Source organism: Daucus carota, chromosome 1, assembly GCF_001625215.2.
Source record: "Daucus carota subsp. sativus chromosome 1, DH1 v3.0, whole genome shotgun sequence".
Taxonomy (NCBI): Eukaryota; Viridiplantae; Streptophyta; class Magnoliopsida; order Apiales; family Apiaceae; genus Daucus; species Daucus carota.
This window is the reverse complement of record NC_030381.2, coordinates 48484951-48504192: the sequence shown is the minus strand read 5'-3', so window position 1 is coordinate 48504192 and position 19242 is coordinate 48484951. Positions and strand designations below refer to the sequence as shown.

General features: G+C 34.1%; 1 protein-coding gene across 2 annotated transcripts; it reads right to left on the bottom strand.

Annotated features, from left to right (window-relative positions):
* Positions 1–43: 43 nt before the first annotated feature.
* LOC108192763 (tobamovirus multiplication protein 1) lies at positions 44–17855 on the bottom strand. 2 transcript variants are annotated; one of them, XM_017375738.2, is made up of 15 exons: positions 17559–17854; positions 12156–12249; positions 8931–8981; positions 7361–7394; positions 6276–6362; positions 6134–6185; positions 5678–5849; positions 5451–5546; positions 4379–4439; positions 3368–3432; positions 2612–2686; positions 2450–2525; positions 1204–1364; positions 584–608; positions 44–498 (listed from the first exon to the last, which is right to left on the bottom strand). In XM_017375738.2, exons 3-15 carry the CDS (start codon positions 8976–8978, stop codon positions 368–370), a joined length of 1083 nt encoding a protein of 360 aa, XP_017231227.1. In that variant the 5' UTR covers positions 8979–8981; positions 12156–12249; positions 17559–17854; the 3' UTR covers positions 44–367. The 2 variants fall into 2 exon arrangements, with proteins under 2 accessions (XP_017231227.1, XP_017238403.1); XM_017382914.2 differs by lacking the exon at positions 12156–12249 and having other exon boundaries at positions 17559–17855.
* Positions 17856–19242: the final 1387 nt, after the last annotated feature.

The window sequence follows — 19242 nt, the reverse complement described above, 5'->3', positions numbered from 1 at the left end:
ACTATAACTCTTTTCGAAAGATTAACATTAGGCTTTCCAGAAATTAAGTAAAGAAATAGTTTTTCTTAAATAAAAAAAAAACCACAACATTAGCTCTTATGATGAGTTGTAGAAAGGTTTTCTGCTTTAGATGTCTGAAAAAACAAACGAAATTGTCTGAGTAACTAGCAGATGGAACTGGAGAAGGTAAAGGGCTGAGAAGAGAGTGGAGCTTTAAGGTCTACAGTCTCCTCCCTTCTCTGTGTACATTAACAGAAAGGAACAGAGAAGATTTTTAAACTCTATACACGATTAGATCATGCATACAAGCGTTAAGTTTCTGCTCCGTCTGCTATGTACAAACGGGCCCAACAGTCTTCTTGTTCACTCATATGCTTTGACGCTGATACTGACGCTGATATCGATGCTGATAGTAATGGTGATGCTGATGCAGTTCCTCCATCTCTTTCTCGTACGCAGCCAGTAGATTGAATCTTAATTGTTTTCCCCGATTTTTGGCTGAAATTACAAACCAAGACCACACTATTTTAGCAACATATAATTCATCAATAATATGCAATCATATAGGGTTTGCTCTTGATACCTGCAGGTTGTAAACCTCCCGTGGCCTGAATGACAATAAAGAGTGAACATTAATTTTGTGTTCAATAAGTATGTCTTTGATATAGAAAATGGGAAAAAAATAATGATAATAAAGAAATAAATATGCAGAATGAAATTTAAAAAGAATCTGAAGAATCCTCACAACTATATTGCCTTACTCCCAATTCAAATTCGATTAGGACATGCATCAGGGATTAGCTAGAGAAACGATGTTCCACAAGTTTAGAAATACAACTAAAGGGACTGAATGGCTTACAATCTGATAACAATGACTACTGGTCTTGTGAGAGATATACCCAAAAGCATATACATCAATATATTCATCTCAAAATCAAAGAAATAATAATTAAAAAACAAAAAAAAAAACGTTGATGAAAGGTTCATCTACGTTCATGTGAACACACCAAATATAGGATATTTTTCCATTGTTATGCACTTATGCTAAGTAGTCCTGAGAACTCGAAATTATTCATCAAGTTTTATCATAATGACTTGCAAGTATCAGGTTTACTCCAGGGTGTGGATCATATCAAACAGTTCAACATGTACATCCCCAAAGAGGCGTGAATGTGCATCATAAATGTGAATATGCATTTTAACCTGATTTTGCATGCTTGTGGCAGTAGTCCAATTCGGCGACGGCGGATCTATTACCCTTGTGTTCTCACTGACAAAAGCTATTGTTTCAACTTCTTGTTTCACCAAACACGGCGGTAATTCTCTCATTACCCATAATAGAAATCCTGAGGGCACTGATGATCCTGAAAATATAGTTGCCACATTGTTATACATTTAATTAGATTCAACATTACCTAAGAAGTACAAACATGGGAACGAGTACGGAAAAGGTTAAACAATAGGGTACACATCTATTTATTGATCATTGCCTCAAGTACTTTTCAACATTTCCTTTCGGAAAATAAACAATTAAGTGCATTAATTAATTATGGGCACTGTTTTCTTATTAGCTTTGCAGTGACTTCTTTGATAGATACAGGAGGACAATGATGAATCAGTTTCTGCAGATATCTAATAAATAAAATTGCACTATTTGAACAGTTCATGCAATGGAAAGAAAAGAACACATCCACAATAAAAGTCGAGCCTATACTATACTTGTAAAAAGCTGTAAACTTATAATTTACAAATTATGAGTTGCACTTTACGTTAAAACCAAGATGCAACCTCCGCTTCTTAAATTTGGTAATTATGCTACTAGTTACCTGATAATGTAAAATTAGTAATAGCGTCACTATCAGCACTGGAGTTGGAACTTAAAAGACCCAATCTCCCGGAGATGTTACCATCCATATATACATATAACACAATTTTTCTAACCCAGACTTGATGCACTGGAATGTACATTATGTAAACTTTTCATTTTAAGAGTCAGTCATCACTGTCTTTCTTCCATGGACGCATGCTATGTCTTTGCAGCTCATCTCCACTAGCGAAGTAATTTCATAGGAATGGCATTGGTGACTCAAATCAAATCCTAATAGGGTTCTCGGATGTTTGAAGTAAAGACTATACATATCTATTTGTAAACTGAAACCACGAACTGTATCTTTAATGTCTCCAAAAATATTAGCTGCAGAATGCTAAACTATTACAAGCTATCCCTAATCCGAAGAATTAAGATCTTTAACCTTGCTAAAAGCTTCATAGCCATGGAGAAGGCACAGGTGAAAGAGACTAGTAAATAAGAGTCAAAATTTCGCATCAAAATACAATACCATTTTAATCATGTATCAACTATGAACCATGAATACTTTTAATCATTGAATGGCATTATGTTTTGATAAATTTTAGGAATATGAAATTATGAATGGGATAAAGTGAATACCTATAAAATAATAGAGAACCAGAAGTGAAGAGGTATAAACACCAGTAACCCTCTGTTGATGCCAGTGATAAAGCATCTACAATAATCAAAGGGGAATACTTCCATAAGCAAATCCACAAATGGGATTTTAAGATACAACTTTAAACTTTAGGATGTACTTACAGGTATATCTGTAAACAGAGCAACAAGAGCACTTGACATAAAACTTAGCACAGAAACGATGGCCAGGCCTGCAACCTAGATGTAACAAGAGAGGACACTAACTTTAGTATAGTTATACATGGCAGTACTTACTACAGAGTACAGGTTATCAATTATCTGGGGAAAGAGAGGGGCCCTAATTTCAGTATAGAAATATTTTGCATTGTTTACTACTAGTACTACCTCTATTCTATATATTACTCGGCATGGTTAACTTCTTTCTTTTTTTGTCCATAGATAGAATTCTATGTTTTATTCAAATAAATTAAAATAACTGATAGTTGCCAAAGAAATGTATTGCTTTTTCATATAAATTAACATAATTATTAGTTATTACTACTCAAGTTACCATATCAACTAAAATGTGGATAATAGTTTTGGGACAAACAAAAAAGTACATGTGGCAAATATGAATGAGACGGAGTGTAATAAGCTAATTGTGTCGTACTATAGTCTACAGTTAGACACTCTATTACCTTTTAAAAAATGAATAGGGTGTATCAGTATAAAAATTAGCCAGTCAGACCATAAAATGGCATTTACCAAGCATAATAGGATAAAGTGCAATTCAAGTTTTCAAAGTAAAATACAATTTAGAAAGCTAGGCTTTATACATTGTACTTGTGATGTACAAACATGTAATGCTTCTTTCTTTGTTTCAGTTAGAATGAAATTTAAACTAATCATGTGAGAGAAAATTGAAGCATTCTAGCATACCTTTAACATTTCAGATGAAGCTGTGTCTGATCGTACTTTCCTCATCTTAAAGGACAATAGACATCCTGAATCAAATAATTCTATGAATAAGATGAAAGAATAAGCTGAAGTCCTTTTGATTGTTAATAGTGTTAAATTATGCTTATTAGGGTAAACTTTAACATGAAAAACGAGGTCTAGCAACGAGAATTGATCATTTGACAATCATAGAGAGACTCACGGTGACTCATGCATGATGGTATTATTTTTTGAGAATCTGAACTATGCAATTTTTCTTACTTCAGTTGGCCAAAAATATCAGAGAAACACTATTACTGAAATTCTCCATGCTCAGAGTCATGTCTTCCAAATTCATAAATCCCCAATGTCTTTCATATGTATATAAAAAATTAATGTATTATGACTATATAGTATACTTGAACTCATAAAAAAGATATTAGAAGACATTAGCTTTGCATATGTCCTTGGAATACTAAATGCAGGGTGGTAAACTTTGTTATAGTAATATTATGTAATGACCAACCATGATCTCACGAGAAAAGAGAATTTGTTAAGTGGGCAAGTTTAAAAGGTAGTCAGTATAATATCATCCATGTTGGTTTGACATGACAATATTTTCACCGAGATAAAAAAATTTCAGGAGTGGGAGGGGAAGGAGGTGGGGGGACTACAAAAGACAAGAAGTCATATTATCTTGCGACTAGAGCATAAAACTTTAGAACTACAATCTTAATGCATCTCCATTACTTTAAGAGATTAAAAGAGGCCAGAGAGGCTTGGCATTCATTCTTTATTCAATTCAGCACAATTGTAAAGAAACTACATTTTAATATTAACTTTATCATTGATCTTTCTATTCTTGTAAAGCCTTAGAACTTAACCAAAAACAAATGTGAGGATTGCATTTGTTCTCTTGGAAGACTTAAGTTCATCAGCGAATCAGTATCATTCTAGTTTTATTCAATCCATTTATAAATAACTAAAAGTAACTACTTAATGGATAGTGCTCACCATAACAAGCTAATGCTCCTCCCAAGAAAAGCATTGCTATGGCAAATACGTCTACATACACCTGCAAGAAGATTATTATTAATATCCCAATCCATGCCATTAAAATATTATATCAGATAACAACGAAAATGACAAGAGAAAATTAATAACTTTTGAACTGATCAGTGCACACTATGGACATCTTTACCTGTAGATATCTTTTAGACGATTGAACAATCAGGGTAACCTATATCTACAAGCCTAAGAGCATACATATTATGCGGTATAGAGTAATTCAATAAGCAAAGATTAGAAAAGATATTACATTTTAGTCTAAGTCATTATTCTAGTAAAACTGTTTTAGTATATTCCTCAACGTTTCATGATTTACTTACGAGTTCATTACTAGGTATCAAGGTTTCACGCACACAACAATCTTTTCGTCTAAGTTATAAAAGAAAAACCAGAAGTAATTTACTAATTATTTATATTTAATATTTAAGAAAAATAGCTTCTCAATGTAATTGTAATTCTTACTTACCAGTTGTCACTAATTTACTATGTTTCCCTCCCAGTACCAGCCTCACTACCCCCGTGAGAGTTGTAAATTACTAATGGTATATGAGATTTAAGAGTTGGAATCATACCAGCAATCCATCAGTTAAGTTTTATCCTTGGAAGCCTCTTAAGTCTTAACATTATTTTTACATTGGAACATGTGGTTTAAATTGGTAGGATCCACTTTATATCAAGTTCAAATGTCACCGACAGTCATGGTCTTTTGCGGTAGGCTAAGATAATATAACTACTTACCACCAGGACAAGCCACGGATCTTTTGTTGGATATATTTACAAGAAAATCAGGATTTAACCTTGTCAAGAGATGTCTGAATCACAACAAAATGCAGGTCCCCACAATTTTCAATTTGGTTTAAATCATGTCAAACAAAAGTTTACTTCTCCAAACAAATAAACGAGAATGTGATAACCTCTCTCTTCATTTTTATTAACAATCAATTTTATTAGCAGCGATATAATGTTACATGAATGCACAAGAGACAATGAGTAATGAAAAAGGCTAATAAATACATACCCGGGCCACAAATACTGAATCAATGGGATTCTTTCCCATTCCTATCCATATTAACACAGCTGATGCTATCATCAATACAAATATTAACACTGTAACCTGGAAAAAGAAAGGCACGTATTAAGAGCCATTTTTTCCACTTATGCGGGTCTCTGACCAAGTTTTAAGATTTAATGGAAAAAGGACAAAGAATGATTGCAAAAGGTTAGAGACTGAACATGCTTCCCTACCAATATTACAAGTTTTTGGCGGGTACCAACATGAATACCCCGGAAAGAGAGGCATCTAATGCGTCTTTGACCACTAGAATTAGATATACCAATCTTTGGCAGCAAACCATCACAAGTACAATGTCCTTCTTCGTCATCCTCATCATCATTACTCTGATGGCAGAGATCCACCCTGGAGAAGCATCCTCAAAAAACTTATCTATTGTATCTCGGTAAAAGAAACTATTTTGAAGTGAAACATGCCATATCATCTATTAATTAAGGAAAATAGTAAGAATAATGGTTCATAAATATATGGAAATATTATTATTAGAGGATAACAGCGACCAAAATATACTTAACTCCCAAGTAGAAAAATAAAACTGTGATGCCTGTCAGTATGCTTGTTATGGGGCTGCCAATATATTGTGCGAGTATGACTCCTCAAAGCTTCTAATAACAGAGAAGAGAGCTTACCAAAAAGATAGAAGCAGAAGGAATGCTGCAAGGAATAAAATTTTGGGACAAGCTGCAAAACAGCATCGTTTTCATGTAACTTCCCACCTATTGAATCCTTATAAGAGGCTCTTACAATTGCTAAACAAAGAAACAGACATACCCATTACTATGAAGCCGCAAGATTGCGACCAGCAAAGCCAACTCTTACAAGCAGCAACAAGAGTTAACACAAAATACAGGAAGTATCCTGCCATTAAATGTATCTGAATCAGTCACTTCCAATGCAAAGAAGGCCTGAAAACCTCCAGCTTTCAATGGCCAAGCAGCACCAAGCATCTTTTAGAACATTGGCTCATACTATGCAATGTGAATATATTTTTAATCTCTAGACTAAATGTGAAATGTTTTACTGTAGATGTATACCTTACAGGATATCCTAGCCGAAACGAATTTTGGCTCTTGCTAAAGAGGTGAAAAGGTTTTGTTAGGCCAAGGGTTATTATACAAGTTTGAGTGAATGGAAGAGAGGTAGTAAAAACTAGAATCTATTTCATGCGAGAAAATGACAAAAGTAATTATTTTTCAAGTCGAGTGAAGAAAACCTATTTTCGGAATTTTGGTCAAATATATCAACGGGGTACCCATCTAAGGAATGGGTATAAGGTGATACGCCTTTGGGGACCGGGTCTCCGGCCGGATACCCAGTTCAGGACTCGGTACCTTTTTTGCATAAAGTATTTTGAAATATAGCGAAGGGTTCTGTAAACATATAGGAAAACTATTAGATAGCCTTTTGCACGAATTAGGTTTCGAATATTACAACTGAGAAAAGGTAATAGCCAGCTAATGTCACATGTTGATGGCTTGGAGTTGACTGGAATACTGGATGAATATGGTGGAAGGATAAATTATTTCAAAATAGCAGTGAGCGGGAAAGTTTTTCTCTTTTTTGTGCATTGCATTAATGATGTTAATATACTATGTGACAGGGGGGAAATATCATTAAAGGACAGGCCAGAATGGTTCATTTCTCATTCACAGTCACATTTCTTCTCCATTTACTCTGTCTATCTTTCACGACCATATTTCAGCCAACTCATTCTCTTCTTATTCCCTCAATAAAAATGAAAGTATTAAATACAGCATCAGATTGTTCACTTTCACGATGGCATATTATGATAAGAAGAAGAATTACAGTGCCTTCTGCCACAGAAAAATTATTATAAAAAATTCTAATATTCTTACCGACATTGGAAAAACCAATCAGTAGATGAAATACCTGCAATCGTAAATTCTGTTATACTAAGGGAAAACAGGTATGACTAGACTTGGAAGAAAAACATAACCAAATTACCTAAATTCGTAAGGCACAAATCTTGTAAGCAGTATTGTAATATGGTAGAGCTTATCTAGCAACTAAATAAAAAAATAACCATGTAGAAGCTTTACATATTGCGAGTATCACTTTCGATAAATTTGAATATTATAAGCCTCAACATCTAAAGTTTACCACATCTTAATTAATTTCATGTACTGCACCTCATTTATAATAGACACAAAGTTTAAAAAAGTAAAAATACTCATCAAAAAATCAAGCGTAACTAAAGCTCTCCCATACAGTATATATTAAGTTAATTTACCATACAATTGACTCGATTGATCAAATTATTACTGAACATGTTTATCATTTATTTCTGCTCTACTACTACCATTTTGATAGTAAAATAAAGAGCCACGGCTAACAAAACATGCATATAATGTGTTCTTGGTCATTATCAAAATTTAATGCTGAAAAATATATACCACTGCAGAGTAGAGTCAGTACACCTGCAGCCATTACTAAACTACGGAAATGGAACAAAACTGAATTCATATAACACAAGATAAATGGAAGAGAACAGTAGAATGCAGATATACGAAGAAAATAAAGAAGAATGGAATTAATAATTTATTACTGAAGACTTTAGAAGTGGCAGGTAAATATTATTATCATTAAACAGGAGTATATGAAATGTTCAATTTATTGGTAGACAAAGAACATTCTACAATCTACTCTTACATAATTGAGAATGAGACTTTATAATAATGTTAATATAGTCTCTCAGGGAGTATAGATATTTGATCAGACAGGAAGTACAATGAGTTTATACAAATCAAACACCTTGTACATATGAGAGCAAGTCCAATGCTAAAGCTAAAATGGCTATAGCAATTGCTATAATTTAAGACCAAAAAGTAGTTTTTCGTTTTAAAATACAACTAGTGCTCCAATGCATAGTTCTAAAATAGGAACAACTACATTCAAATCCAATGCATAGTGTATTTTAACATTTTTTGATGATAAAAAGAACTCATTTTCTTTTCATATTCTAGTTGGTTATATAATGTGGCAAGGATGACTATAGCTATCTTTAGTCCTAAACATAGGATTAACTATCTATTTATGCATTTATAGGACTAAGTATAGCTATGCAATGGAGTAGTGATTTTGCAAACCTGGTTCTATATCATATCTATACAACCAATTATAGCTATGCATTGGACTTGCTTTGACAGAATCTAATATGTATGTGCAAACACGAATACACAAATACAAGAGTCAGGGTGGAGGGTGGATGACAATTAATTGATACACCAGTGTTGGATCATCACAAAAAGTACAAAATGCTCCAAAATATTCTATTTTGTCAACTAGTATTATACATTAAAATACTTTTCAACTTGTTCCAATTCTTACCCCCAACTAGTGTGTAATAAGAAAAAAGATATTTACATTAAAAGTTCAGGAGGAGAAAAATGATAATGCATCTCTTACTTTCTGGCGAGTCCAACCAATCTGTGTATTCCTTAAATGAATCCTCATCACCTGATATGGGAAATGGAATGAAAATAAATCATATTAGTATTTAGATCAATATCTATAAAGAAATCAGAAAAAGAACACATCAAATCCACTTAACAAGGATGTCTACCACAGGCAAGTGCAATTAAACACTAGGCAAAGAATTTCATTGGATGACAACGTCTGTTATTACAATTAGGTAATAAGCAGTTCATTTTAATTTTAAAGAGGAAACTACAGTTCGCCTTCTTCAACATGCCCCGAAAGCTGCTTTATATCTGTACTATTAGTATGACACATAGGTATCTTACGGCCTCTAGTGAACAGACCGATTGTTCATTGACCGGAAATCATTAGCCTGCAACAATATATACTGAAACTACAATGCAAAGAAAACAAACCGATAAGCTACAGTCTAGTGACAAAATTTCCCAAACAATTATAGAATTATAATCCATAATTTCCCAAAGAATCATCTATAAAATGAAATGATTGCTGCTGAAATCAATACACCACAAATTTATTTCCATTTAAGGGAGATGATCTAGGAAATACAAAATCGAAAGTAAACAAAGGCCCCTCAACAAATTAATTTAATGAATTAATTCTTTTAACTTGTGCACAACTTCATAAATTGGCAGAAAGCAGTCGTGCATAATAATGTTGCGTGAATCAATAAGTAGGAAACAATCAGACCTGAACAAATGCCAGAAAAGCAATAACACCATCAATACAAGCAACAGTAACAAGGATATCCACATAGACCCTGGGAATACAAAGTCCATCTAAGAGATCAAACATGGTTCCTAACACTCTTCCGACGACCCTCTTTATCTCTCCTCTGAAGAATGCAGCTTTTCCTTACTATAGCTATCTCTCTACCAGGCCAGAATGGCTAGATTTGTTTTTAAGCATCTTAAAGGCAAGATAAACATTGAAAATTGCACGGCAAGACAAAATATCTGACAAAGCCAATTTTGGCGTTTCCCCGTGGAGCTCATTCGTGACGAGCATGTCTACATAGAGTATCCTCGAGTGTATCGCATAAAAAGTTTGATGGAAAAATTACAATTATAGCTGGCAAACACTTTTTTATGAAAGTTAGCACAGAGCTACTCAAAGATGTACATAAACACGTGTCCACAAAATTTGATATTCCTAAAGTAGTAGTAAACGACAATGACTATCATTTCAAAGTTTCCATGCAGTTCAAAAACTGATGACTAAGTTGGACAAACAGAATATAAGAATAAAATAATTCTAAACCCCAATACTATATAGATAAATTGTGTTTATACAGAAACTTCATTTAAACAATAATCATAACTAAATGGTCACAATAAAAGCATGCTCCCTTCTGTTTGCAGAATGGGTGAAAAATTAGTCCAGAGAATCAAGACACTAACTTCCTTCCGTTTTCCTTTGGTGCTTTTTCTATGTAATATTTACATGAAAGATAAAAAATATTTTCAAAAACAAATATAATGAAAATATGTGTAAAATTTGCACCTTGCGGTCTAGAGCCTCGGTGCACTCTAATACTACTCGAAGTTATATATTGTGTTTTGTGAAAGCAAATCACTAACTTAAACTAACCATCTTCTTCCTGTATTTCAAGTTCAACATAGAAATCAGTTCGAACAATAAGTTGTCATTTGACGAAAATACTAAACAAAGATAATTTGGACTTAGAGCAAGTCGAATGGTGTGCTACCTTTTTCTATCTCTATATTATAGAAGAAAAACTAAAAATCACTACTCCAACAGTGTTCTGTATCTTGTGCTAGAATAAAACAATGCTATAATTTGTTCTAAATATAGAACAAAAGATAGATGTAACTATAATTGCCACATCACCAAAACGTGAAAATAGTGGGGTATTGGGGTATTTGGATCTAAAGTAGTGGGGTACTTGGAGAATAAGTTAAATATGGAACAAGAGATAGAACCAACCATTGGAAACATGTTGTTATTTTAGCACTGAAAAACTTTTAGTGCTAAATTATAGCAATAGCTCCATCTATTTTAGCATAATCGTTGGACTTGCTCTTACAAGTTGAGTTTAAAGTTAAGTCATCCTCATACACACTTAATTTTTCTCCTTTCTTTTAGTCTCAGATTGGATAATTTTAGGTGCTTTAATTTGTTCCTCCTATTCCAAATATTTGAATGTACATGGGCAACATGTGCTTCTTGAAAAAATGTTGTTATCCTTTGTGTACGACAAATCATTAACCATGTACTCCCTCCGTCCCCTTTTACATGGAAAAATGACCCTCATTATCACAAATATCAGACATAATGCCCAGAATAACGTTATTTGTTAGAGTGGCCCTCACCTATCATTTAGTATCGTAAATTAAGTAGCGTTTTATTTTTCCCTAGAACGCTACTTCCTCTCGCGTTTTCATGTTTAAATATAAGGAAAACCGTACACGAGGAAGCATTTAATATTTTAAATAATAATATAGACGCTGCACGAAGTGGCGTTTACATGTTTAGTATATAAACTGTTCAAACTTCTCCAAGGTTAATAGTGATGAGTGAGTGAAGATTCGAGTTAACAGTAACAGTGGAAAAACTTGTGCTTCAAACTGATTTAAAGAATACTTCAGTTGATTCGAGTGATATAATGGATTTTGATATCAGTTGTACATTCATTTGAAGAACTGCAATTTAATTTATATATATTGATTGTGTTCATATATATTTTAAATGTATGTATGCTAGGTGTTTGTTAAAATGTCTATGTGGATTTTCAGCTTATTACATATGATTTTGTGTTGCTTAGTTGTTTGCTTGTGTTGGTGATGAACTGCTAGAAGAGGGTGACTAGTATAAACACTAAAAAACAATCCACATCTCCAAGTGTTAACCCTATTATGTGGACCAATTGGACTACAGAGATTGGATAGTAGTTATTAGTGAATATACCTACAACATGTGTGTGTTACTTACCAATGTTGTAAAACAGCCCCTTGTGTCATTGCCACTAATGTAGAACGGCTTTAAGGCGGTTAGAATATATATAACTACAGAATATGAATTCATATATAGGAGATTTAAAACAGCAGTGCCCGACATCTTTAAACCAGAGCTATATCAAATTCACCTTACAATCTTAAGAAACTCGAGGATTCTAAATGTGTCTATTCAAAATTTCTGACGATCTAGTATCTGTTGAAAAATCATAATCACCTGTAACAACTTCAGTTCTGCAACAGTGTCCAATTAAGATGCTAGACCCACCGATTGGATCTTTTATATATCCAAGAAGGTTTTGCAATCCACCCTGAAAAGAAAGACAAGTCAAATATATAGCCTTCTTCACCTACAGGCGATTCATAGGTCTCGGATAGGTCTGGAAAGTTGGTTGTGGGGGAATGCAGAGGCTCAGGCGTCGTAACGCCAACCAAAATGATTTGAACATGGACATTCGACTGATCCTCATTCTACAGGCAGCTGGCTTTTATGGGGTAGCTTGGATATCTTCACTGCAGCTTGATTGGAGTCTGATCAGTGCTCTGGTAGAGAGATGGCGACCAGAGACACATACATTACACTTGTCGATGGGAGAGTGTACTGTTACACTGTAGGATGTTGGTGTTTTGCTCGGTTACCCATTGACGGAGCTCCCGTGATGTGTCCAATCAGCCCTACGCCTGGACAGAGCTGGACGACCACCATTAATGGCATATTGGACAAATTCCTCCACCTGAGCGTTACAATAAATCGAGGATATGGCTCAGTTGGTTCAAGGATATCACTCCAGCGGTAATATGTGATGATGCAGGGGATGAGGAGATTAGGCATCAAGCCAGATGTTATTTGATGCAGCTGCTTGGGGGTCACTGTTCACTGACCATTGAGGTGGACTGATACACTCGATGTGGGTGCATTTTGTTCGTGACCTAGACGCGTTCAGAGATTATGCATGAGGTCCAGCTGTTCGAAGATTATGCATGGAGTACCCACTTTGCAACCATTGCAAAGCTCCCTGTAAAGATGGGCCAGAACAGCTGGACCCCATGCATAATCTCCGAACGCGTCTAGGTCACGAACAAAATATACCCACATCGAGTGTATCAATCCACCTGAATGGTCAGTGAACAGTGACCCCCAAACAGCTGCATCAAATAACACCTGGCTTGATGCCTAATCTCCTCATCCTCTACATCATCACATAATACCGCTGGAGTGATATTCTCGAACCAACTGAGTTGTATCCTCGAGTTATTGAAACGCTCGAGTGGAGGAATCTGTCCAAATATGCCACCAATGGTGGTCGCCCAGCTCTGTCCAGACATAGGGCTGACAAGACACATCACGGGAGCTCCGTCAATGGGTAACCGAGCAAAACACCACATCCTGCAGTGTAACAGTACACTCTCCCGTCGGCAAGTGTAATGTATGTGTCTCTGGTCGCCATCTCTCTACCAATGCACTGATCAGACTCCAATCAAGCTGCAATGAAGATATTCAAGCTACCCCACAAACGCCAGCTGCCTGTAAAATGGGGATCAGTCGAACGTCCATGTTCAAATAATTTTGGTTGGCGTTACGACGCCTGAGCCTCTGCATGCCCCCACCACCAACTTTCCAGACCTCTCGAGACCTATGACCCGCTTGTAGGTGAAGAAGGCTAGGATCACGAGGTCCCTGGTCTCTCATAGCCCGTGAACAAAAAGTTTCACAAAAACAGAGAATAATAAAGTCAGCATATTATACTAACCTTACACAAACACTAATTAAAACACGTAATATTAAAACAATTAAGCAACTATAATCTGATTATAAAATCTCTTACTCTCAGCATATGACAGATGACAATATCTTAATAATACATGCTCAGATTGACATATACAAGCTTATATTTCAAGCTTGGAAATCCCCTTATTGGAAGCTAAATGAAGTAGGATATTCTGTTATTCTTTAAAATAGTTTTGTTTGATAAATCTCAGTGTTCTTAATCACCATGGCCCTAATGGTTCTCTGCCACATAATTAGCAAAGGAGTCTTAGTTACTTTTGTTCTCTTTATGAAACAACTGAAAATCAATATCTCTATACTTTGGCTTTATAAGATTTAATATTTCATCATCTCATACCTTCTGTGAGGAAAAACGGTTTGGTTAACTTAAATTTCTTAGTTAATGAGCAGAAAAAATATATATATTTGACTTGTCTTCCTTTTCAAGGTGGATTGCAAAGCCTTCTTGGATATATAAAAGATAAAGATCTAGATCGAGTATCGGTAGGTCAAGCATCTTCACTGGACACTGTTGCAAAACTGGAGTTGTTACAGGTGATTATGATTTTTCAACAGATACCAGATCGTCCCAAATTTTGAATAGACACATTTAGAACCCTCGAGTTTCTTAAGATTGTAAGGTGAATTTGATATAGCTCTTGTTTAAAGATGTCGGGCACTGTTGTTTTAAATCTCCTATATATGAATTCATATTCTGTAGTTATATATATTCTAATCGCCTAAAAGTTGTTTTACATTAGTGGCAATGACACAAAGAGCTGTTTTACAACATTGGTAAGTAACACACACATGTTGTAGGTAAATTCACTAATAACTACTATCTAATCTTTGTAGTCCAATTGGTCCACATAATAGGGTTAACACTTGGATATGTGGATTGTTTTTTAGTGTTTATACTAGTCACCCTCTTCTAGCAGTTCATCACCAACACAAGCATACAACTAAGCAACACAAAATCATATGTAAATTAAAAAGCTGAAAATCCACATAGACATTTTAACAAACACCTAGCATACATACATTAAAAATACATATGAACACAATATATATATATATAAATCAAATTGCAGTTCTTCAAAGAAATGTACAACTTACATCAAAATCCATTATATCACTCAAATCAACTGAAGTTTTCTTTAAATCAGTTTGAAGCACAACTTTTTCCACTGTTACCGTTCACTCGAATCTTCACTCACTCGTCACTGTTAATCGTTGGAGGAGTTTGAACAGTTTATATACTAAACATATAAACGCTACTTCGTGTAGCGTCTATATCATTATTTAAAATATTAAACGCTACTTCGTGCAGCGTTTTTCCTTATATTAAAACAGGAAAACACGAGATGAAGTAGCGTTCTAGGGATAAAATAAAACGCTAATTAATTTACGTTACTAAATGATAGGTGAGGCCGTGAGGGCCATTTTGTGGGTGTTTTGGAACACCGACTTTTCACTTTTTTCCATAAAAGTTGAGTCCAGCTTATTTGCATGCGTTTGGATACAGAAGTTGGAAGTGGCTTTTCAGCCTTTTTGAATTCAGAAGTTGGAAGTTAGAAATGCTAGCTTTTTTGAGATTTTTTTCGTGATTTACATTTTTATGAAGTTTTTAAATTTTTATTATATAATAAATTTTATTTATTAATAATGTTTCTTGTATTTTTTATAATTTGAATTTTTTTCTAATTTATAAATTTAAATTACCAAACACTCAATTGATTTATAAGTGAAGTTATCCAAACATTTTTGATAACTTATAAGTTAAGTTCACTTATCACTTATAATCCTCTTCTTTACTTTAAGCAGTAAGTCACTTCTTTTAAGCTAAGCCAAACGGCCCCTTTAAAAATAACGTTATTCTGGGCATTATGTCTAATATTTGTAGGCCATTTTTCTATAATTATAATTCTTTAATAGGCATGTTGATTCCCCACTGCCTTTCGATAGTGTGGATGAACATCAAGTTAAAAGGTTCTTTTATTCTTTTGACCAAAGCTACGCACGAAGTAAAACATTTTCATACTTCATCAAGAAAATTTGGAATCAAACTATCAAAATTTTGTGCCTGGCCTTCTGATGCCAACATCTACTAATCTTATGAAAGAGTACAAATTTGTAAAATGCGTTTTTTATATAGCCTGTAATGCACTCCACTAGTCGTCAACTAGGCGAATCAGGTGCTTAGTCGACACAATATATGAATTATTTTAAAAAGCTACCCACGAAGTAAATCATTTTCATACTTCATCAAGTAAATTTGGGAGTCAAACTATCAATAATTTGTGCTTGGCCTTCTGATGTCAACATCTACTAATATTATGAAATAGTACAGTTTTGTAAAATGCATTTTTTATATGGCCTGTAAGACACTCCCCTAGTCGTCAACTAGGCAAATCAGGCGCTTAGTCGACACAATATATGAATTATTTTCTCCTAATAACTATGTTACCCGGACCCTTCATTTTTCCTTGAGTACCCGTGTCGGACACTCGACACTCGGACATGGGTATGGACACTCCGACACTTACTTTAAGCTAAAAACATGTAAAATTTTCAAATTATTGCCGAGTCCGACACTCGGACACGTATCCAAGTTGGACACTTTTAGCCGAGTCCGGGTAACATAGCCTAATAATATATAATCATATCGCAATATTAAGTGCAGGCATTCCTTGTATATAGAGATATCATATATATGTATATAAGAAGAAACATTTGTTAGCACAAGAAGAAAAGCATTCACATAAGGAAAGGAAATAAATATTGGTTAAGAACAAAGATTTTTAAAATTTTTAAAATAATTAAAGAAAAAAAAATATTATTTGTGAACATAGAAACAATTCTTTGTAATTTGAGAAGAAGATGAGAAGAAATATTTGGGAGCTAAAAGAAAGATCATGGCAGCCACAAGAATGAAATATCTCAGAAGAAAATTGTGTGAAGGGCAAAGGACACCTGGCCTATGCATAAATTGAGGACGCCTAGAACCTAAAAGCCAAAAGCTGTTGCCTGGCCAACTAAATCCAAGGAGTTGTGAACCCCTTCTCATATTGATCGCCTTGGCGACGCCTTTTTTTGTGGCAACTATGAGAATGATTCTAATCGAATTCTACAGTGAAGCTTAAATTGTTTTTACAGTTGAAAATATACTTGCTAAATATGTATTATATATATTCAAAGAAAGAAAGAAAAGGGCCTAATTGGGATCTTAAACTCATAAATCATATATCGTTCATTAATGATTCTTATAGTTGCTATGGCGTTGACCAATGGACACCATATGACTTTTTTTAGTTGTCAAGCCCTCTAGGCAAATGGCATCGAATTCACTTTAGTCTTGGTTGCTAAGGCTCCACCAGAAGACGCTAGAGAAGCCTCATACGCCAAACATGGAAGATGACCCGCTATCTGTGGGTTACATAGTTAAAACCCTAATCGCTAATATGCATATATTGAGGTGCAAGTTATATCAGAGATGATTTTGTGTTTCAGGATTACGTGTGACAGTGCTACTTGAGGCTTGCTGATTCGACATTATTTACTAAGACTAACTAAGCCATACTACCAATCAACCAATCCAACATTAGTACCACATATAACCAACTTCAATTTCATCATGATCCTCTAGAATCAATTGCTTCTATTTCTATACATATCCAATTGTAAAGAAAAAAAAAACTCACACTCTCATTGAAAAAATGGCTTTGTAAGTAATAATGCAACCACATTGCCTAAAATCACGAAAGAAATATATATATAGATACCAAGCACTTGTCAATATAAAAATTTACAAGAAACAAATAGAGGAAGAAGAGAGAAAAGAAGTGCTGATACCTGGGAAAATGCAAGAGAGCAATAAAAGAATCAATACAAGGAAGAAGAACATTAACAGCCACCAAAGACTTTGGATAGCAGCTTTCATCTCTCAATTCAGACATCATGATTCGGGTTCACCATGTTTTATTTTATATTCATATATCTCCGTCTCTATTTTTAATGATCTATCGGCAGAGAGTGGGGACGGGTACTCGACCCTGGTAAATCTCTTCTCTGATTCTCGTGAACGGAGCATTCCACTGTCTTCCTCTGGCAAGGGTTCCGCGTTTAGAATTCGGTTCTGGTTTAATTAATTAATGAATCACGTATAATACGAATATAAGATGTTTTAGATAAATTTGTTAAGTTTTATACGGAAATTAGCGGTTAACGGATTGAATTATATATTCTGATTAGCTAATTAAAATAAGGGTTAATTATCTAGTTGGTCACTGAAGTGGGTTTAATGTATCAAATTGGTCACTGAAGTGAAAACGATATCAAGATGGTCACTAAAGTCACCATAAATATCAAACAAGTACCCCCAATATGAGTTCAAGTAGTAAAAATATTATTTATGGAGTTTTACACATTATTCTTGAATGTTACCACAATCAAGTGAAAGTTTATGACTTCTAGTATTTATGATAATATATTTAGATTTTTCAAGTTTATTTATTATTTATTTTTAATTAAAACAAAGAAAATAACTATATAATAAATAATAAATAATAAATAAACTGAATAAAATCTAAATATATTATCATAAATACTATAATTCATAACCTTTTAGTTGGTTGTGGTAACATTTAAAAATGATGTGTAAAATTTAATAAATAATATTTTTAGTGCTTGAACTCATATTTTAAGGTACTTGTTTGATATTTATGGTGACTTTAGTGACCATCTTGATACCGTTTCAACTTCAGTGACCAACTTGACACATTAAGCCCACTTCAGTGACCAACTTGATAATTAAAGATTTCTTCTAAAATTGTTGTTTGAATAGTTTTTCATGATGCATCAAAATCTCTAATCCGAAAAGCTATTCGAAGTTAACTTTTTGAACCAAAACCTATGTTTCAATCCGCCAAGTATCAAACACTAATATTAGCGGATTGAAATGGTCGAACTTCTAACTTGCCTCAAACCTCTAACTTTCAAACAGGGCTATAATTCGACAAAGACTCGAATTATAAAACAGACAAGTAATGTTTTAAATAATAAAATTGAAAAAAAAATATTTTAAATATTATTTATTAACGTTGAATATTCTCCAATTTTCATTTTTAGAAAAAAAGTTTAGATCATGTAGCGTTTTGTCTTGTTAACCTCAACTAAATGCTATGCAAAGCAATGTTTAGTTTTGTTAATCCATCAAACCACTGCACGAAGATTAATTCCAGTAGAACGTTGTACCGAGTAGTGTTTTTTTTTTAAAAATCTTGGACAAAACTTTATATCATATAGCGTTTTGTTCTTTTAACTTAAGCAGAATGTTATACGAAATAATGCTATGTTTTTTGTAACTTAACACTATAAATAAGTGATATTCTCGCAAGTGTTGGTTCAGCTGGTTAAAAAGGAGAATTGTATTCTCTTGGTCACAGGTTCGACTCTCGGAGGGAGAAGAATTTGTGATTATGCCACCTGGACCAGAGCCTGTTGTTTAAGTGCGGTTTACCTGATTCACATAGTTTGC

Coding starts and splice junctions, on each gene's coding strand:
- LOC108192763 (XM_017382914.2), bottom strand. CDS start 8,978: ATGAGGATTCATTTAAGGAATACACAGATTGGTTGGACTCGCCAGAAA. Junction 6,363..7,360: donor GATTGGTTTTTCCAATGTCG/GTAAGAATATTA, acceptor ATTTAATGGCAG/GATACTTCCTGTATTTTGTG. Junction 5,547..5,677: donor GCCAAAAACTTGTAATATTG/GTAGGGAAGCAT, acceptor TTCTTTTTCCAG/GTTACAGTGTTAATATTTGT.